Below are 22,626 nucleotides of genomic sequence, written 5' to 3'. Positions count from 1 at the left end.
CTAAAATAATAAAAAATAGTTATTTTACTTTTCTCAAAAACCCTGATCACCCTTTATTTTAGAGAGTGTTGATGAAGACTATCAAGGAATTAAATTATAATAGAATTATTCCTTTAGCACTATACAGTGTATATTTCAAAATATTTAAAATATACTCTCTTAAAACACACACTAAGTACTGGCTTATTTTTCTTAATTATAAGAAGGATCCCTATAGAATTTTCACTATGTCAATTCTGAATTGTTCATTTTTAAATTTTTTATACTTAAGTGAGTACATATGTACTATTACAATTGATTCAAACTTAAAATTTTAAATTATTTGTGACTTTGTTTACTTGTATAGCTGTATATAATAAAAATTGACCTTTTTCATAACTCAATTCATTTGCTTTCTTTATGAAGACATAGGAAGCAAAATAACAGACCTGTTCCTCCACCATAAATTTTAATACATTAGTATTTCAAATGCTTAGAATCCAAATTTGTTACTGTATTTGTAGGAGGGGTTGGCAAGGGTCAAGATATATAGTCCTCTGGACATTTTTCCAAAGAAGACGTACAGATGGCCAACAGCCACATGTAAAGATGTTCAGTATCACTCATCATCAGGAAAATGCAAATCAGCACAATGAGGTATCACCTTACAACTATCAGAATGGTTAGAATCAAAAAGACAAGAAATAACAAGTATTATCAAGGATGTGGAAAAAAGGAACCCTAGAACACTATTGATGGGAATGTAAACTGATAATAGCCATTGTGGAAAACAGTATAGAGGTTCCTCAAAAAATTAAAAATAGAAATACCACATTATCTAATAATTTCACTACTGGGTATTTGCCCAAAGAAAACAAAAACACTATTGAAAAAGATATAGGCACCCCTATGTTTATTGCAGCAGTATTTACAATAGCCAAGATATGGAAGTAACCTAAGTGTCCATCCATAGATGAATGGATAAAGAAGATAGGGTGTGTGTGTGTGTGTGTGTGTGTGTGTGTGTGTAATGGGATATTAGCACAGCCATAAAAAATGAGATCTTGCCATTTTCAACAACATGAATGGACCTAGAGGGTATTATGCTAAGTGAAATAAGTCAGACTGGGAAAGAGAAATACCATATAATTTTACTTTCAAGTGAAATCTGAAAAACAAATGAATAACAAATAAACAAAAAGCAGAATCAGACCTAAAAATACAGAGACAAAATGATGGTTTCCAGAGGAGAGTGGGTGGAGGTATGGGCAAAATGGGTGAAGGGGAGTGGGAGACACAGGCTTCCAGGTATGGAATGAGTAAGTTATGGGAATAAAAAGTATGGCATAGGGAATATAGTCACTGGTAATGTAATAGCATTGTATGGTGACAGATGGTGGCTACATCTGTTGTAGTGAGTACAGCATAATGTATACAATTGTTGAATCACTATGCTGTACACTTGAAACTAATGTAACATTGTGTGTCAACTATACCCCCTGAAAAAGATATACAGTCCTTTTACTGCCAGAACTTTATATGTTAGATACAGTATAATTTGAAAAATACTCACAACATGTCCTTGTCTGACTTTTAAGTTTGATTAGGTTTAATAATTTCAAAGTCAAGGTTAGATATATTTATATAATTCAAACCATTTTAAAACTAATATGCTCTTAAATCAGGGCAACAGGCAGAGTGAAGAGAATTAAAGTATTACCCAATTTCCTAAATCTCTAACTTTCACTACATTATGAATTTTATTAGGATATTCTCTATAGAAATATATGTTACAGGAAAATTCATTTTGAGTGGCATCTCCTAGATCTAATTTTATGAAGATATATAAGTCCCAAAATTGAAGGGGAGAATATAACTACAACTTACTCCTTGACAATGAAGATAGTCAACTGTCTTAGTTATTACAATCAGTACATCACTAGCTTCCCGTTCTGAGAAACATTTTTTTTTGAGAATACGGTCAAGTAGTTCTCCTCCTTTCATCAAATCCGTAACAAGGTAAACATATCTACCATCATCATAAACCTAAAAAAAAAATTTTTTAAATATTATTATTTATAATTATAATTCTGAAATTTTGAAATTATATTTACTTTCCTTTTCTAGTGAACCTCTATTGTTAAAAAAGGACATTAACCCCTTGCTGTTAATATAGTACAGGCTACAGAGAAGATTAAAATGGCTAAACAACCTCCTATACAGTCTTGAGACCATGTTAAACATATAATTGCATTAACTTTTGAAGTTGTACATTATACTTCATCAAATTATATAAATGGAACAATAGAACTCTGTGTCTCTCAAATAGCATCTATCTCATTTTTGACTATATTATAGCCACTTCTCTTGCCTACTAATAATAAGCTTCCTTCTGGCAGTAAATACATTATTTTTAAATATAGTCCTCACAGTCCATTATCTGATATGGTGTCTTAAATATTTCATTGAATTCAAATACTATATTAAGGAGAATAAATAAGAAAAATATGTGTACCCTTTCAGGGCATGTGAGATGTTTGTATACACAGATGTGCGTGTGTGTGTGTGTGTGTGTATGTATGTATGTATATATACATATATATATATAACAAAATACTGCTTAAAGATTACAAATCAAAATGCATAATACTATTTCACTCAAGGAACAATCCATAATGCTATAGCCATTTGCTATATAATCAAAAAAGTAAAATATTTTAGAATTTGGCAGATTCCAAATCTCCTATATCTTCTATATTTATAGTACTACAGGATAATAAATGGTGCTGGTTATAATGTTGATTAGTTGACCAGTCAGAATATATTCAAGCCATCAGGACACTGTCATTTACCAACCATCATAGTTCCTTTTTGATGTTGTATAAGAAGGGTAGGAGTACAGAATCACGGGAAAAAAAAGAACTGAAGTGGCAAATTTAAGATTTTTGAGATTTTGTGGCTTAAAAGTAGAATATACCATAAACATGAAAAGTTTCAAAAAGAAAATAAAGTGTCAAGTCATAACTTCATTAGCTTAGCTGATACATAGATTTTGAATACCTACATCCTTTAAAGTAATAACGTTGGGGTGTTGTCCATAGCGCATCAAAATTTCAATTTCTTCTGAGGGGTCTCTCTTACCTTTGTCAATGATCTAAGAAATAAGTCAAGAAAAATTTCAGAGAAAACTAAATTATTTTCTTTGTCTAAAAATGAATGAAATATTTTCCATTTGGTTATATTTTAAGCAAACACTTAAGAGTGATGCTTGTTTCACATTATTTTAACATTTAAAAATTTCCTATAACTGAAACTTAACAATAAAAAAACAGAACACTTTTCTTTAACATTATATTCCACTTAACTGAAACTATATCAACTGATAATGTGATCCAAATGTAACAGTAATTGTCACAATTGCATAATCTTACCATACTATATTAAAATAAAACTATTTAAAACAAGACATTCATGAAATATACCATTCCTCCAAAATAAAGTCTTAGAAAGAAATTCAAATGAAAATATTGTCTTAAGACTTTTCCCCCATCTATGATGAGTACTGGGTATTATATGTAAGTGATGAATCACTAAATTCTACACCTGAAACTAATTTTACCATGTATGTTAACTAACTAGAATTTAAAAACTTGAAAAAAAAACTTCCCTTATCATCTTATCTTTGCTATCTCCACTTGCTCCACTGAAAAATGTCTGTAAGTTACCCTGTAATTTAACTTACATATATATATATATATATATATAAATAAAACAAACAAGTTAGGCTCAGAGATAATACCTTCACTGCAAATTCCATGTTGGTAGCTGTATGAATGCATCGCTTGCAAACAGAATAGGAGCCAACACCAATATCCTCTTTTAATTCATATACTTCAGCAAATTGTGTAGCATTTCCATTTATCTGTTTTTTTAAAGTAAAATATTAAAGAGAATGAAATATTTTCACAAATTTTATCTTCTCTTCTAAATACTCATTAATATGAAATCTTTTTAAAAATTCATTATAGAGAAGTTTTATCAGTATTTATAAATGGTTTAAGGAGATTCTTTGTTAATCCTAAATTTTAGGTTTTCTAGATCCCCAAAGCCAATACAATAAACCAACTAGTTTATACACTGCCATTACATTTTTCTTGTCAGAAAAGATTACATAAATATAATTAAAGGTTACTACTATCTGTATTTTTTCAAAACATATGGAGACATCTTTAAGTCATATTATACACAGAGATTAATTAAGAAGTTAAAAATCACTTAAAATGTTTAATGTCTTGAGGAACCCCCACACTGTTTTCCAGAGTGGCTGTACCAGCTTGCATTCCCACCAACAGTGTAAGAGGGTTCCCCTTTCTCCACAACCTGCCAACACTTGTTGCTTCCTGTCTTGTTAATTTTGGCCATTCTAACTGGTGTAAGATGGTATCTCATTGTGGTTTCGATTTGTACTTCCCTGATTGTTAGTGATTTTGGACATTTTTTTGGGATGAGCACTGGGTGTTATATGCAACTAATGAATCGTTGAACACTACAACAAAAACTTAAGATGTACTATATGCTGGCTAACTGAACATAATAAAAATAAATAAATCACTTAAAATTATTGTAAATCCATTAGCAAAAACTGAAAGAAATAGTTATCCCTACACCGAATAATCTGATTAAGTGGAATTTACCTGAACAATTGGTAACACGTTTGCACTTGTAACAGGAGTGATTTTATATTCTTCTGCAATAGAAGTTGCAACAAAGCTGAATCCTTTGAAGAGTTGATGAGCATTAGCACTAGCTGGCAAACCAGGAGAATCTAATGTCCAAATAATTATATTTAATTAGAACTACACAGAATTCTATGATATGAAATGTTAGCATTTCTTTAAATATAAAAGAAACCATTAAATGTTTCCATCAGACACTGTATGTTTTTGATTTACTGCATATTATCTGTCTCCCCATCTAGCTACTATGCAAGCCCCATGGATTGTAATTTTTGCCTGTTCTGTTCACTGCTGCATCTTCAGTGCTTAATACCTTCAATATTTGTTGGTATTCAATATTTGTTGAATGAATGTATGAAACAGATGCTACTCTATGTAGACCTCATTAAATTATAAACTTTAAGAGTCAGTGATATATCTCATCTTACCTCCTACTCCTTACCCTATAATGCATTAGCATGTCAAAGGACTTTTAAAACAAGAATGAAAAAATTTTACCCTTTGCTTTAACCCTTGCTTCCCTGATAAATATTTCCTATTTAAATCCTCTGTTTGAAAGATGCCCATGCAATGCTGTATATAAGATCCACACTTTCATATAAGGCAAACAAACCCTCTGCAAACTTAAAATTCATTTAGTTTCTACCTAAGAAGCTAGTTTATTTTTAACAATCTGATTGAATGAAAGCCCTGATATTACATATAAACATGCATTACCTTTAGGTGTTTTTGCAGTAAATTCAGGATCAAAACAAAAAGTATCATCCGGTTTTCCAGAAGCAGGTTTGAAAGGAGGCTGAACTTCTCTTCTATATAATTTCTAGAAGAAAAAACAGGATAACACAAAATCATATTAACACTTTAAAATTACTATATTTTCTAAGGGAAAGCAGAATATAATATTAATAGTCCTTAATAGAAGACTCACGATTTAATAAATAAAATTTTAACAGGCTTCGTATACCTGTTAACCAAATTCTAAAAATTTGAGAGATAATCACAGTCAAATGAGACCAGGAAACACAACAGTGATGCCAAAAGTTGCATACACAAAGAATGATGTTCAATTTTGGATATCAAAAACTGACTTTAATTCTCACTGGTAAAATAACCATGTAGAATATATCACAATGTGACCATACAGAAGTAACTAATAACATTCAAGAATTTCAAAACTAATAGATTATCTTCAAGAAGTATATATTTCACCTAAAATATTTTGTTGTTACATAAAAATATGTCTTAAATACACTGTTTAGAGCTATTATTAAATAATTTAAAAATATAATCTTGTCTAACAATTTAACTTCCTAAAATTTTGTTTTTGAAAGACCTTTAAAACATCTTAAAATATATGAAAATCTACTACCCTCTTTTAAAAATCTGCTTTTTTAAAAGGTCACAGTCCTATAGTGGAGGAAAATTAATAATTACTTTGATTTTCATTTATTTAAATATATAAACAATATATTCTTTTGTTATTTAAATTAATAGCAATGAACATAAACTGTTTAGATATAAGAATGATGTAAAAAAGGAATTGCGGTTGTCTAGTTAAGAAGAAAGGAAGAGTAGACAAGCATTAGGAAAAAAAATGACAAGTGGATATAAGGACACCAAGAAAGGGATGCACACACATACGACACAGGACAGACTCCCATGTAGCATGCCCACTGAGTGGCCTTTCAGGGTATTAATACTAATGGCTTATGTTGTGCAGTTGTACAATTATAAAAAAAATCATTTTTTCCAACTTTTAATTTAAACTCCAGCTAGATAACATACAATGCAATATTGGTTTTAGGTGTAGAATTTAGTGATTCAAAACTTACATATGACACCTGATCTTCATCATAACAAGTGCTCTCCTTAATCCCATCACCTGTTTAACCCATTCCCCACCTACCCACCTCCCCTCCAGCAATCTTCAGTTTCTTCTCTAAAGTTAAGTGTCTGTTTCTTGGTTTGCTTCTCTTTTTTTCCCCCATGTTCATTTGTGTTGTTTCTTAAATTCCACATGAGTGATATCATATGATAATTGTCTTTCTCTGACTTTTTTCACTTAGCATAATACACTCTAGTTCCATCCATGTCATTGCAAATGGCAGGATTTCATTCTTTTTGATGGCTGAGTAATATTCTATTTTATATATATATATATATATATATATATATATATACACACACACACACACACACACACACACACACACACACACACCATTCATCAGTCGATGGACATTTGGGCTGTTTCTATAATGGCTATTGTTGATAATGCTGCTTATAAACATTGGGGTGCACGTGTGAATTGAATTAGTATTTTTGTATCCTTTGGGTAAATACCTAATAGGGCAATTGCTGGGTCATTCGGTAGTTCTATTTTTAACTTTTTGATGAACCTCCATCCTGTTTTCAGGGTGGCTACACCAGTTTGCATTCCTACCAACTGCGTAAGAGGATTCCTCTTTCTCTGCATCCTTGCCAACACCTGTTGTTTACTGTGTTGTTAATTTTAGCCATTCTACCTGATGTAAAGTGATATCTCACTGTAGTTTTGATTTGTATTTCCCTGATGATGAGTGATGTTGAGCATCTTTTCATGTATCTGCTGGTCATCTGTATGTCTTTGGAAAAATGTCTATTCATGTCTTCTGCCCAGTTTTTAATTGGATTATTCATTTTTTGGGTGTTGAATTTTATAAGTTCTTTATATATTTTGGATACTAACCCTTTATCAGATATGTCATCTGCAAATATCTTCTCCCATTCCTTAGGTTGCCTTTTAGTTTTGCTGATTGTTTCCTTTGCTGTACTGAAGCTTTCTACCTGTTAAGTGTGGTTATTCTCTCCTATTCTCAGTTGGGGAATGTGAAGGAGGGAGAAAAATGTACATAGATCCACAGATCTTAATTTGCCTTATCATTCACCCCCTTATCCATTTCTCTCCCTCCTGCACATTCCCCAACTGAGAATAGGGGAGAATAGTAACTACACTTAATAGGTAAAACATATGAGTAACAAAAATTTACTAAATATCATCCACACATCTACTGGTTCAAGGTAATTGTCATGACATCTATATCTCTAAATAAAAATCTCATACCAAAAAAAAAACTAATTAAGTTTTATCAACAAAGTCCAAATATAACAATTTTATTCTTCAGTGTTAGTTCATATTAAAGTCACTCAGTAACAAATTTTCTACTGAACTTACATTCCAGTCAACATTTGCAAAAAAAAGATGTCTTTTGATTTCCTCAACTCCTTCTGAACCTATAAAAAAAGAAATAATTTTTTACTGGTATAATTTTTTTAAGCTTTCTACCTGGCTTCTCTGCTATTATCTGTACAAGAGTATATACATTTCATAGATTCCTTGCAGTGAAAATTTTATGATTTATCTGATATTTTACTGTGTTTTTTGAATTAATATGATAAAATATATCTGATGTTCACATTGAAGCACATAAAGTATCATGAAATACTGAAATGCCTTCCAAGTTAAATCAAAATGGTGTTTAACATATAATTAAAATTGAAGCATATTTTATTTCTTTCGCAATAAAACTTATGACCTTGTATCTCAATGCCAAATTAAAAAGTGCAACAGAATAAAGTGACATTGAAATTTTAACACAAGTCCACAAATAAAATGATAGGATCACATCTGGATCCAGGAAAAGGTTACCAGTACGTGGACAAATAATGAGAGACTATGGATATATTTACCTTGAAGATTTCTGGAAGGGACAGAATAATTACCTTCAAATATCTAAAAGGATTACCTATATAAGGGATAATTTTGTGAATTATTTTAGAAGAGGTACTCCACACGATATACATAATGATATGTATTAAACAGAAGTTCTGAATAACTAGACCACTCCATTCTTAAATTATGGACACAACAGAGTTTACTGGATCTATGTACATACAAAATGCAAACTTCTAGGTATAAATATATAGCAACAGTAAATGAACTAAGCCAGAAAACAAAGTTACAATTATTCTCCCAAAGCATGCAGTGTATTGTTATAAAAGCTAAGACAACAAAGAATACCCAATCTATTTGCTGGATTCCTTTTGAATAACATCCTTAGGAGACTTTGTGCCTCAGCACTAAGAAACTGAGGCATCCCAAGTTTTGCTCTGAAAAATAAGATTTTAGAAAATTTCACTTAAATCTAGCCATACTTTAAATTGACAAATCTTAAAAAGAATTTAAAAGAATGCTTTAACAATGACAAATAATGTCCCTTTTATGGTAGGAGAAGAAAACAAGACAGTGTGAAAAAAATGTTCTTTTGTGTCAGTTGAAAACAAGATTCTCAAAACTGAAAGCAAGGAATTTTTCCCAAAAGAAAAAAAATAATGTTCACACTTACTTTAATATCATATTCATGGTCTCATTTCTGTCTTTACCTTGAAATGGCAGAGTACCAGTAAGCATTTCAAACTAAAACAAAAAGTAACACATTAATTTAGCAGAACTTAGAATATACAATAAAATTCTTTAGGAAAAATATTGAGACAAGTAATACATGACCATCAAATCACATAGGATCTACATGATAGGTCAAAATAGGACCAGAAAACTAAGTCAATTAAGGAACTATACTTCTGGTACCCCACTACATATAGCCCAACTGATAGGTGACCGTAGGAAATGAAACAACCAATTTTTTTCAGTATTGTTTAATCTGGTTACTTTCCCAAACCAAAGCAATTTGAAAATAGACACACAGAATTTTCTTTTAAAACAAAAATACGCTTTTAAAGCAAACATTGAACAATGAATGGAAAATAAAAATAAGCACTGAACCATTTCAAATTCATACATGCTTTGTACAACTAACTGGAATTTAAATAAAACTTAAAAAAAGAATTTCTACAAAAGGCTGATAAGCTCATGAAAAGATGTTCAACATTACTAGTCATTAGTGAAGTAAAAAGAAAAAAAGATTTAACTATTCTTATTCTCCTCACTGCCCCCCCCCAAAAGCAATCAAAACAGAACAAGAAGCTACACACATACAACAATATCTTAAAAAAGATTTTTTGAGACAGTTGTACATGGCGTAAAAAACATTTTCCCTAAGAGATTTAACTGCAATGTAGATAATTAGAACATTAAATAATGGTATAAAAAAGACTAGATCTAAAAATTAAGATCATTATAGTTCACTAAAGAGAAAACTTTGTATCTCTAATATTTAAGTCTTTTTTCATTATTTTTTTATTATTATGTTCAGTAAGTTAACATATATCTCTAATATTTAAATCTTGAACTTGGATTCAGTAATGGCTTTCGCTTCAGTCCTCTGCTCATTTATTTGAATTCACAACCTTAGCTTATCCATTCCATTCTTTCCTATACACTGATGACTTTCAAATCTGTTCAAGCCTCAATCTCTCTCAAGTCCCAGTTCTCCCTCCTAAATCTATAGTAATGTTTCTCAACTGGAAACTGAGTAAGTAGGGGTAGGAGCCACAGAAAGGGAAATAAGAAAAAAGAAAGTATAGTATATAGGGATCATTGTTCTCAAGTTCCAGTCCCCTGACTCCAAACCTAAAGTTATGGTTCTCCACTGGGGACTGGAGGAGTAGAGATGGTAATGGGAATGACAAAAAGAAGGGGGATATTATATTGGAATCATACCTCCCCCCTAAATTAAACTGTATATTGGCTGACTGAGCATTGTTTTTTTCAAAGTCTCCAGATGATTCTGATCTTCTCTCCACTTCCTTCTCCTAATTTATTACTACCAAGGGGTTAACCACAAACCCACAGTAACCTATGCAACATGTTATAAATAAATTATTTCTCCATTCCAAAACCAGCTCCCCTTCCCAACTATCTCTTTTCTACTGAACTTCCATTCTTTCAATTCCCTAAAGTTCATAAATTTTAAAGTTATCTTTATCTTTGACCCTTTCCTTCTCCTTCATATGTGACATTAAATCAGGTATTAAGATCAGCCACTTCTTCCTTCCTTCCTAATATACATTTTTTTCTCTAATTACCATTTTGTTAAAGAATCTACAAAAGTTTCCTACTACTCAGAGAATTGCATGCATACATTTATATTCTTATAGTCTCATTTCCTCCACCTTCACCCTCATTCTCCACTACTATTCTAATATTCTAATTGGTTCTCCAGTTCTTTGCTAATATGATCACAATACTATCCTTCCTGAGACTTGGAACTATTTAAATTTTATCCATGCTTCAGGATTTAAGTTCTACCTTCTCCACTTTTCCTAAATCAACTTATATGATTTCTTGCCTGAATTTCTAAGGTATACTGTCAGACCGTTTATTTAGCTGTTCCAATTGTTTCCCCAACCAGATTGTATGCCTTCTTAGGTGATGAAAAATGTCAAATATCATACTTCAAGTTTACTCCTACCCCATTACCCTCCCCAAATGCCAGGTTTATAATAGGCACTAATACATTATTGTGTCATATAGTATTGCATTCAGTAGTAAATAGGCAAAATGGATTATCAGCAAGATGGATTATACAAGCAAATTGATTCAATAGCTATTCATTTATCACTCTACTTAATACTGCAAATTCTGTTCTTAATTTATACCAGATTAGTCAGTTTGTATGCCCACTATGCCAGGTACCATGGGTGATGAAAAGTAGTATGAAACATGATTGCTCTCCTCAAGAAGTTTACAGTCTTTCTAGGGACATACATGAAACAATTTGACAATAAGACAGTTTATGGTGAAGTGCTAAAGTCTGGGATACCTAATTAATAAAACATGTGACAGTTAAACATAGTATTCTGAAATCTAAAATCTGGAAAGTCTTTTTCTAAGTTTTAAATTTGAATAGCTTATAAAAGAATGCTGCCATTTACCTTTTCATCTAGGAACTTTAAAAGAAATCAGAATAACAAAACCTTAATTCTTACTGTGTAACAGCTAGCCAGTCACAAGTTTTTTAGTAATCATGAATTATCAAAACTCTATTCTCACCTGATACATTCCAAAATTTAAATTAAAATTCTAAATAATATTAATTTTATATTGGTATAATTAAAAGATTAACACTACTTACCATAAGTACACCATATGACCACCAATCAGCACTCTGGGAATGGCCTCTCCTATTTACTACTTCAGGAGCCATATACTCCACTGTACCACAAAATGAGTAAGCCTTCTTTTCTTGATCTACTGATTCCTTGCTGAGTCCAAAATCTATAATAACAATATGTTACAAAAATATATCTGAAGATATTCAGAAAATAGAAAATACCAAAAGAAATAAAATTATGTGTTAGACCTTAAAACAATTCATGGATGGCCTATAATTACTCTTGAGAAACCTCTCCTACGAGACAATGGAATGCAACCTGTATTTCATAATGATACTCTTTAAGAGCATTTAAAGATTGCTCAGTAAATTTCATCATCAAAATACATGTTTTCATGTCTATACTAGAATATCATTCAGCAACTTTGAGAGGTCAACAATTAAATCAAAGCTGTCATAGTGATCTAAGTTTTAAAACAGACTAAGACAAAAAGGAGGGAGTAACTTACACTTTTTAAAACACTAAAAAAGCAAAGTGTGCTTTGGTTTTGGTGAACTTCCATTTTTGTTTAAGGCTTTCAAGAGCTAAAGGTACTAATATATAAAAATCAATCTTATTCCTATGTACTAGCAATGAAAAATTGGAAGCTGAAATTTAAAAAGTACCATTTATAATACCACCAAAAAAACCCCAAATGAAATCCACAGGTACAAATATACAAAGTATATGTAAGACCTGTATGCTGAGAACTAGAAACACTGATGAAAGAAATCAAAGTAGATCTAAAAAAATGGAGAGACACATTGTATGCATGGTTTGGAAGATTCAGTGTTGTTAAACATATCAATTCTCCTAAAAACTGATCTACAGAGTCAGTGAAAGTTCAATAATAATGTCAGCAAGATTTCTTTTGTAAAAATCATAAAGCTAAACTTAAAATTTATATTAAAAGACTATAGAAAATACAATAGCCTAAATAATTTTGAAGAAATAAAAACTTTGAAGGACTTACATTACCTCACTTTAATACTTAACATAAAGCTACAGTAATCAAGAAAGTGTGGCATTGGAGAAAGGCTAGACATATATATGTCATATATAGGACGATATATATTGATATACATATTGATATATATGAATGCAAAAGGACACTGTCCAAGAATAGACTAACACATATAGTTCTACTATAATGCTTGTTTTGAAAAAGCAAATTCGTTCCACTGTGATTGATACATTAGGAAACAATTTGATCACAACACAAATTTCAAATGGGGTTGGCTTATGTGCGGTTTATGTGTAATTTTGTCTATAAGAAAACACTAGATGAGACACTATAAAACTGTACCTAGCTGAAGCAAGCCAGGTAGAAATAGATACACGCACATACCCCAAACATCTGCCAGCTATTTCAGCTCACCATGTGTATTATGAGCCACTCCTGTCCACCTGTAGTGTTACTCCCAATTCCAGATAATCTATTTTCTACTACTTCACAATAACTAACAAACTGTAACCTTTCTGACAACAATTCTACAAGCAAATTTCAGTATTTTTTTCAAACTAAGGTTCCTACTTATTGTAGTATTTATACATTCTTAAACATTTAGAATGTGTAAAACAATGTTATCATTTTTATCAACTTCCTATCTTTCTTTTGTGTGTCTGGTTATGTATTTGAGTGTTAAGCCCCCAACCCCATATTCCCCATTAAGCCCTGTGCTTTTTATTATGTAATTATTCATAGTGGAGTGATTTTTTTTTTAAGATTATATGTGCTGCATTAGAACTGGCTATATATTGTTAATTGATTTCTGATAAAGGTGTAAAAGCAATTCCACGAAGAAAGTTAAGTTCTTTTCAACAAATGGTGCCAGAACAATGGGATATTAATATACAAAAACATCCTCATAACATAAAGAAACATTAACTAAAAATGAACCTTAGAACTAAATGTAAAACCTAAAACTGTAAAATTTTCAAAAGAATAAAAGGAGAAAATCTTTTTGATCTTGAATTAGGCAAGGATTTCTGAGATACAACATCAAAAGTAAAATTCATAAAAGAAAAAAAGTTGATAACTGGACTTTGTCAAAATCAAAACTCTTCAAAAGATACCGTTCAGAGAAGAAAAAAAAAGAAGCTACAGACTGGAGAAAATATTTGCAGACTGCATATCTGATAAAGCTCTTGTATTCAGAATATATTTTAAAAACTCAAAATAACCCCTTGAAATTCAATAATAAAACAAACAATCCACATTTTTTAAATGGCTAAAAGATGTGAACAGATACTTCTCCAAAGAAATAAATACACGAAAAGATGCTCACTGCCAGTTATTAGGGGAATTCAAATTAAAATCCTAATGAATACTACTACATGCCTATTAGTAGAGCTAAAATAAAAATACTGACAATACCAAGTAATGACAAGGATGCAGAGCAACTAGAACTCTCATATGTTGCTGATGGGTATGCAAAATGGTGCAACCACTTGGATAACAGTCTGGAGGTTTCTCACTGAGTTAAAAATACACTTACCATAAGACCAAGCAATCCCTCTCCTTCAGTATTTACTCAAGTGAAACAAAAATTTATGTTCACATAAAACCTGCACATGAATATTTACAGTGGCTTTATTCATCACTGCCAAAAACTGGAAACAAGCCAAATACCCCTTAATTGGGGATTAGACAAACCATGGCATCATCATAAAATGGAACACTATTCAGCAATAAAAAAATAAATTGATACACACAATATAGATTAATCTCAAATGCACTGTATTAAGTAAATAAAGCCAGACTCAAAAGGCTATTTGCTGTATGCCTCTGTTTTACATTAAATCATGGAAAAGACAAAACCTTAGGGACAGAAATTAGATTGATATTTGTCTAGGGTAAAAAGGAGGATTAACTTATGCGGAAATTGTGGAGGGTGATAGAATTGTTTTATATCTTTATGTTGGTGGTGGGAATAAAACTAAACGTATTTGTCAAAGTTTGTAGAACTATAGATGAAAAAGTGATTTTTAAAAATTAAACCTTATATTTTGAGACAACTGCAAATTCACATGCAGTTATGTGAAATACTACAAGAGATCCTATTTGCCCTTTACCCAGTTTCCCCCATGGTAACATCTTACAAAACTATATTACAATATCACAACCACAATATTGACAAGGATATTGTCAAGATAAAGAATAATTCCATCACCACAAAGATCTGAAGAATGAGTTTTACTCTAATGTAAATTATACCTTAATTCTATAAATGAAAATAAAGCTCTAAGTCCTATATTGCTCTCTTAAAATAAAATACCAATATTAATAATTAATTTTAGGGTGTCTCAAAATTAATTTTCTAACCATGCTCAATATTTTCATTTAAAAATCACTTACCCTTGTATAATAACTCAAATGCATTATGATTTTTACCATAATTTTAAAATATCTTTTCAATGGACTACTACTTTATTTCTCTACATTTTGAGACTTTTAAACTCTTGCACACTCCATTTCAAAGATTAAATGTAATAAAAGCTAGTCTTCGAGGTCAGTTCAGCCAAATAAAAGAACATACCTTGTAGAGAAGAACACTGGCTTCTTTGGCCATTCCAGAGAGGAGGAGAAAGGGAAGAGAATTTTCTTATCCTCCATTACCTTTCAGAGATTTATACCACTCCATAGAGGTCCTCTGCTGTACTTTCTCTGACAAAACTGACATTTAACACTAGAATTTGCTCAGCAATCAATTGACAAAATATTTTACAGTAAGAATTAGCTACAAGATTAAATAAGATATAAGTTAATCAGTGATTTTTCCAAGCCACTAATTTGAAAACAAAATACAGAAATCAGCTACATAAAGGCTTTTTTTGGGGGGGAGAGGGGAAGTATATCTTTGTAACCTTAAATGACTCTAAGACTTCAAATTTTAAAAGCATGCCTAGAAAACAATGATTTCATGACTACTATGAGTAAAAGTAATCTCAGTGACTAATTTGCAGATAGCCATAAAAATTATTAAAATTATTTTTATGTATACATTCTCTCTTAAATATCCAGCTCAAGTACTGTGTGATATAAATTTCTGACACTGTATATTTTTTCTCCCTTCTCTTTATAGAAATTACCCTGTATTATGTCCCTCCAAAAACATAATATAGCAACCACAGATAGTTGAAATTGTGTTCAATTTATAGTTTTTAATGGGATATTATGAGTAAACTTTATTTTCTGAACCAGGCAAGTCATATTACATATTTAGATTTTATATAGACTATGAGGTGGGGTGTTACAGAAAAAAAAATAAGACACAAAAACAATATAAATAATATATTGGCATTTATGCAGATATTTTGGGGTATTCATTCTCATTCTGTTGATCTCCTGCTATACAATCATACTCTCGGTATGAGGTCAATTAGGCTAAAACCATAGTCATACCGAGGAACATTTATATAGTCCACTGTCATTCTAGAGTAACCTGTTAAACATTAGGTCTATTCTTTTTATCTAGAGGATTTTTAAAGTGGACAGATAAAAAGAAAGATATTGCCCCTCTCTTATGATTAAGGAAAACCTCCTAATTCTTCCCTAAGCCTAAGAAGAAACAATCTTGGGAAAGACCCTGCCTAGATGAGACATTCCTAAATCACTATAGCCCACTGGTATCAATGACAAACAGCTATCAATCTGGTACTTTTGACTGTAGCATTCAAGGAAGAAGATAGGAAGGACAAGAGGAAAAGAGGGAGAGGAGAAGGGAGGAAAAGACACACAAAAGGAAGAAAAAGAAAGAAAAAGAAGAAAAATAAAGTAAGAAAGGATAAAAAGAAAATAAGTTAAAGGAAATAATGAAAAAAATAAAAGTAAAGTATAAGAATATTTGCTGTGAATGGTCACACTTTAACCAACCTTATTGGAATAGTGTTAGGTTAAATCCATATGTTTATTACTCATTACACAACTTTGAATTGGGCTATAATTATAAAACAGTGTAAATTATCTAATATTTATTATTGTATAATTTTTAAAAGAAATATTAACACCATTTTAAGGAAAATATATTGAATTGTTAAACATATTTATATCACCTTTTCTTCCTGTTATAAGCCTCTGTCCTTTGCTTATAAGTTTACGTTTTTTTCTAACTAATCCTTCCTCCTCAGCCAGTTTAAGTCCAAAAGCTATAAAAGCAGAATTTACATTACAAGACTAAATATAAAACAATTTGACATCATTATTCACCCAAATAACCTTAATGTAGAAAAGCGATATAGGTCGAATTTATTCTATTTTTTTCCCACCTCCCTTCCTCAACTCCTGACAAAACAGGTATAGTTTATTTTTAAAAATGAAAAGAATTAAATTCTAATTAGCTTTGCAACTAAAACTTGATTGATATAAAATAAAAATTATATAATGCATAAAATCTTAAAACGCTACTGTTCTCTCTTCCTATTATTTTTCTTTCCTTTTCCCTTTCCAATCCCTTTAAATCTACATTGCTTCTTTTATATATGAAAAAGAGAATCAGGCTATGAATCAAAAAGATTTACTAAACTTTATTTGAACTTTGTCACATCTGCCTGAGCCTTCAAGTTAACAGTTTTATACTTTATTTTTACATTGAAGCGGTATACTTAGGAATTTAAAGCAACTTACCTTTAAAGTGTACTGGTCCAAAATTCTCTGTAAAGACCACATCTTCATTTTAACATTCTGATAATTAAATAAAGATTTTACTATCTATTTATAACATAAGTAACCTTTTGAGATTGGCTCACTCAGCATAATGCCCTTGAGTCCATCCAAGCTGTTGCATATATCAAGAGTTCTTTCCTTTTTACTGCTGGGTAGTATTCCATTGTATGGTTGTATCAGTTTGTTTATCCATTCATTCTTTGAAGGACATTTGGGACATTTCCAGTCTTGGGCTATTATAAATAGAGCTGCTATGAAAATTCATGTATAGGTTTTTATGTGGACATAAGTTTTTATTTCTCTAGGACAAATGCCCAGGATGAGTACTGTATGGTTCTATTTATATCATATTCTCAACATAATAAAACTAGAGATGTAGAATAGATAAGTAGTTGCCAGGAGTTAGGGGAGGGATGTGGAGGGCATGATTGTAAATAGGCAGCACAAGAGAGTTCTTTTGTAGTTGTAAAACAGCTTTGCATATTGATTGTGGTGGTGGTATTCAAATCTATACATGTGATAAAAAGTCATAGAATTATACACAGACAAAAAAATAAATGCACACAAAAACTAGTGAAATCCAAATAAAGTATATGGTCCAATGAGTTGTACTATACAAATCAATTTCTGGGGTTTGATAACACACTGCAGTTTTATAAGATGTCACCATTGGCGGAAGCTGGGTGATGGCTAGACAGGACCTCTCAGTACTATTTTTGCAACTTATTGTGAGTCTATAATTATTTAAAAATAAAAGCTTTTAAAATTGGTATAATAACGATATTTTACACTTAAGAATCCTGTGAGGATTAGCACCTTGTGGTATAGTAAACCCTCAATATTCAAAATAAAGACAAATAAAACATTTTCACAAATAAAGAAAAAAATGAACCTCTGATTCTGAAACACTTGGTTTAAAAGTTTATAATTCATTATATTTCAAATATGATAACTACTTATGATAAATCTTTCAGTCTAGACTAAAACTAAGATGATGTGTTTTTATCTAGAAAGCTAAATGTCATTTGTTAATTAGGATAGTAACTCTATTGTATAATTTTTTGGTATTACAATTAGAACATATTGAGAGCTATCTTATCTACCTTTTAAATAAATTTTAGTTCACTAAAGAGATGAATAAAACACAAGTCAAGGAAAAAAGAAAACAGGCTTAGACAAATATATATTAAAATATAGAAAAATATAAAATGGGTTTAGGGTAAAATAAGAAAATCTGCATACCTGTTAACTTGATATGTCCTATTTCATCAAGCAGAATGCTGTAAATCAAAATTCACACTCAACAAGATGGAATAAAGTATTTTTATACAAAACATTTACATAAAAATCATCATAAACTTTAAAATAATATTTGATATACTGGAAAATATTTAAATGATTAATTTCGAATCAACAGGGAAATAAAATCAATGGGTATCTTATAAAGATTACTTTTTTTAAGTAAGTTTCATATAATTATATAATTCATATATAATTTCATGTAATTTTTAAATAAAATAAATAAAAGACTTTATGGAGAAAAAAGTAGTTATAGAAATACTGGTAACAGGGTTTCATAAGAAGAATATGGCTTTACTTTTCTGGCTTCAGGTCTCTATAGACAATTCCTAATTGGTGCAGATGATCCAAAGCAAGGGCCAGTTCTGCAAGGTAGAATTTCACATCTTCCTCTGTAAACAGAACCTAGAATACAATAATTTACCATTTGATCCTTTTTCCAATATTGAATTTTTAAAATTTGCTTCATTAAAAACCAATAAACAGACAAATCTAGATAAGTAAAAAAAAATAAAAAATAAAAGAAGTAGATAGATTAAACTACTCTTTAAGAATCCTTCTCTTCAATATTAACTGTTTTAATGTAAATCTTCCTAAAGCATATTATGGAATTTACATACCTTCTACACTGAAGAGTCAAATTAGCTTATGTGGAAAAAAGCTTTGTAAATTATGAAATGCTATGTGTGTAACCATGAGGTATAATTATTATAGGTTTAGGTCTATATTCATTCATAAGTGAGTGTTAAATTTACACACAAAATTAGGCACTACTCAACCATTAGATGTATTTTTTTTTCCATTGGATGTAATTTTTAAGATTTATCAAAGGCTTTTGATTGGCAAAACAAATAATTTGTCTAGAAATTGGTTATTTTCACTACAGAAATCTCTGAATTATTAGGAAAGTTCAAAATTTGAATGAAACATCATTAAATCTTATTAGTGACTTGCGCATTTAGAATTATGGCCATTGAATTACATAATACAGACTCTGGTTACTAGTAAAACTGCTGAGAATGAGCAGTTAAAGATAAATTTTGAAACTCTACCTACTTTTTATTAAAATGATCTATAGAAAAACAAAGATTGTGCATTATCTAACTTTCAGGGAGTTCATTTGAATATTATAATGGTAAAGTTATAAAAACATAATTTTCACTTGATACTTTTTTATTAAGAATAAACATATTTGATATTTTATTAAGAATAAAAATATTTGTTACTTATTTAACTTCTCAGGAAGGCTAATCAAAATTTTCATTTAAACCTAACACATAAGGAAATCCTTAACAAAAATCTTTCTAACTTTAAAGAAGCTTTGTCCAGGTTACAGTTTTATGGCAAGCATATTATTTTGTCATGAAGCTGTCTCTGAAAAGCCTCATGATAGACACAAATAAGAAACTTACTAAGTAGCAATTATATGCCAGTAACTTTACATTCATCATGTTATTACAACCTTTCAAACAACACTATGAGGTATATATTATCACCACCTTACATCTGGAGAAAGAGACTCAGAATCAGAATAGCTAGAATAATATAGCTAATAAGTAGGCCCACAATTTGAACTCAGGAATATTTATCTCTAAGAACTACCTCTTCCCAGAAGCCACTTCCACCATATGTTATGTTTCAACTAATGCTTTCCTATTTACTAATCATCCTATCACCAATGAACCCATGAAAGAAAATCATCTAAACCCTAGCACCTTGAGTTAACCACTGCTAGTCTTTTGTTGTCTGCTCTTCAAATCATTTGTGCATGTGTGTTTTAACATATTTAAGATCACAGTATATATACTATTTAGTGGCTTCCTTTTTACCCACTTAATATTATAACATAAGCAGTCTCCCATATTTTTAAAATTTATTTATAGTTTTCAATAGTTGCATAATATCAACATACTAATTTACCATAATTTACCTAAATGTTCATTTGGATTATTTCCAGTTTTTCATTATTTAAATAACTCTGTAATATGCATATATATTTTTATATTTATTTCCCCAAAAAGAATTCCTAAGAAATAAAACAGGAAATACTGGGTCTGTGAAAATAAATAGTCCAAGATTTTGACATATAGAATAAAATTATTTTCCAAAAAGTTTACAATAATTTCTACTCCCATCAGCAATTTATGAAAGCATTTGTCTTACCACATCCACAACAGCACTATTTGAATATTACTCTTCAAAAATATTTTTTAATTTGATACACAAAAATGCCACCAATTGTTTTAATTTAAATTTTGATTCCTAGGCTAAACATTTTTCCATGTCCTTTAGGCCTTTCTATTTTGTAAGTAAATTATTGGTAATGTTTTTGCCTATTTTCCATTATTTACTTACTGTTTTTTTCAATCAGTATAAGCCCTTTAAATATTAAAAATGTCAGTTCTCCATCACATTACTTGTAAATATTTTCACCATTCTCTGCTTGTTTTTGACATTCAGGAATTCTTAATTTTATGTAGTCAAATTTATCTATCATTTCTGTATGATTTTCCTTCATTATTTTAATGATTAAGGAGAAACCTCCACTAAGTGGTCAACTGCAAATTTGGCTGCATTTTCTTTTAGGACAATTGTTTTTCCAGATTTAACTCTTAAGTAAAATTTATCTTTGTATGGTAGAGATGAAAATTTAAAATGATATTCTTCTGAAATATCTAACTGATTTATCATATACTATTTATTGAACAATCAGTCTCTTTGCCATTAACTTGTGATTCTCCTTTATCATAATAACATATGGTAAATCATATACACCTGAGTATTTGGGGGCTTTATAGTATGTGTTTAATCTTGTGTTGATATTCTGATGTTCTGCTTATAGCAGCAGTTTTACAAAGTTTTAAATAAGAGGTAGGGCAAGAACAGTGTGTTATTTTCAAAATGTCTTAGTTTTTTTTTTTTTTCATTTGTTTACTTTCCTAGATAAGCTGGTAAAATTATTCTGTCACTTTCAAACAAACAAAAATTCCCATTGGGACTTTGCTTGAAAAAATTTTTAAACCTATAAATTAATTCTGGAAAAATTGGCAGCTTTATACTTATCACCATTCATCCAAATATATTTTCTTAATATTAGCAAAGTAAAACACGGCTTAAGAGTTTTGTGTGTTTGTCTGTGTGTTGGGGGGGAGGTGTTTGGGGGAGAGAAATTTGGGGAGGTACTGTTCCCTTTGAAATATATATGACATATAATATTCTTTAACACATACAAAAATATACTTTTTAAAGTCTTTTACTAAGGCATGAAGAACATGACCTCATTTTGGATGACATAACAGGTTTTTTGTGTGTATATACAAGTGAAATATAACCAAAAACAACTTCTTATTAATAAGTTGTCTATAGAAGTAACAAATCACGGGGCGCCTGGATGGCTCAGTTGGTTAAGCGACTGCCTTCGGCTCAGGTCATGATCCTGGAGTCCCTGGATCGAGTCCCACATCGGGCTCCCTGCTCGGCGGGGAGCCTGCTTCTCCCTCTGACCCTCCCCCCTCTCATGTGCTCTCTCTCTCTCTCTCATTCTCTCTGTCTCAAATAAATAAATAAAATCTTTAAAAAAAAAAAAAAAAGAAGTAACAAATCATTTGCTAAAAGCCTGTTCAATGAATATACTAATTTATTGCCTTTGGCAAATGCATTTAAAATGCTTGCTCTTACCTAATATTCCAGACTTAGGAATCAAAACTTACTGACTGCACCTCTGTGCTAGTATGGGTTTAGATAGTCCCACATCGAGAATGAAGGTCTGAAGAGTTTAAAAGAAAATTAGAAATGACTAGGAGTAAAAATTTCTCAAACACATTCTTGAAAATTCTACACTGTAACACAAGAACT

The 22,626-nt window shown here is 30.6% G+C and overlaps 1 protein-coding gene across 3 annotated transcripts in view; it reads right to left on the bottom strand.

Moving 5' to 3' along the window:
* Nucleotides 1-22,626, bottom strand: part of RPS6KA6 (ribosomal protein S6 kinase A6) — a 200,487-nt gene that overhangs the window by 56,299 nt on the left and 121,562 nt on the right. For all 3 annotated transcript variants that reach the window (XM_032387854.1, XM_032387856.1, XM_032387855.1), the window contains exons 7-17: nucleotides 19,070-19,176; nucleotides 18,715-18,752; nucleotides 11,789-11,931; nucleotides 9,101-9,171; nucleotides 8,776-8,864; nucleotides 7,930-7,988; nucleotides 5,433-5,535; nucleotides 4,674-4,804; nucleotides 3,779-3,901; nucleotides 3,044-3,133; nucleotides 1,867-2,025 (exon numbers count right to left, since the gene is read on the bottom strand). In XM_032387854.1, the coding sequence (XP_032243745.1) occupies nucleotides 1,867-2,025; nucleotides 3,044-3,133; nucleotides 3,779-3,901; nucleotides 4,674-4,804; nucleotides 5,433-5,535; nucleotides 7,930-7,988; nucleotides 8,776-8,864; nucleotides 9,101-9,171; nucleotides 11,789-11,931; nucleotides 18,715-18,752; nucleotides 19,070-19,176 (1,113 nt within the window). The remainder of the gene's footprint in view (nucleotides 1-1,866; nucleotides 2,026-3,043; nucleotides 3,134-3,778; nucleotides 3,902-4,673; nucleotides 4,805-5,432; nucleotides 5,536-7,929; nucleotides 7,989-8,775; nucleotides 8,865-9,100; nucleotides 9,172-11,788; nucleotides 11,932-18,714; nucleotides 18,753-19,069; nucleotides 19,177-22,626) is intronic.

The sequence above is a fragment of the Phoca vitulina genome, unplaced genomic scaffold (assembly GCF_004348235.1).
Source record: "Phoca vitulina isolate PV1807 unplaced genomic scaffold, GSC_HSeal_1.0 scaffold51, whole genome shotgun sequence".
NCBI classification, from domain to species: domain Eukaryota; kingdom Metazoa; phylum Chordata; class Mammalia; order Carnivora; family Phocidae; genus Phoca; species Phoca vitulina.
The sequence above is the reverse complement of the archived record's forward strand: the minus strand, read 5'-3'. Positions and strand labels throughout refer to the sequence as shown.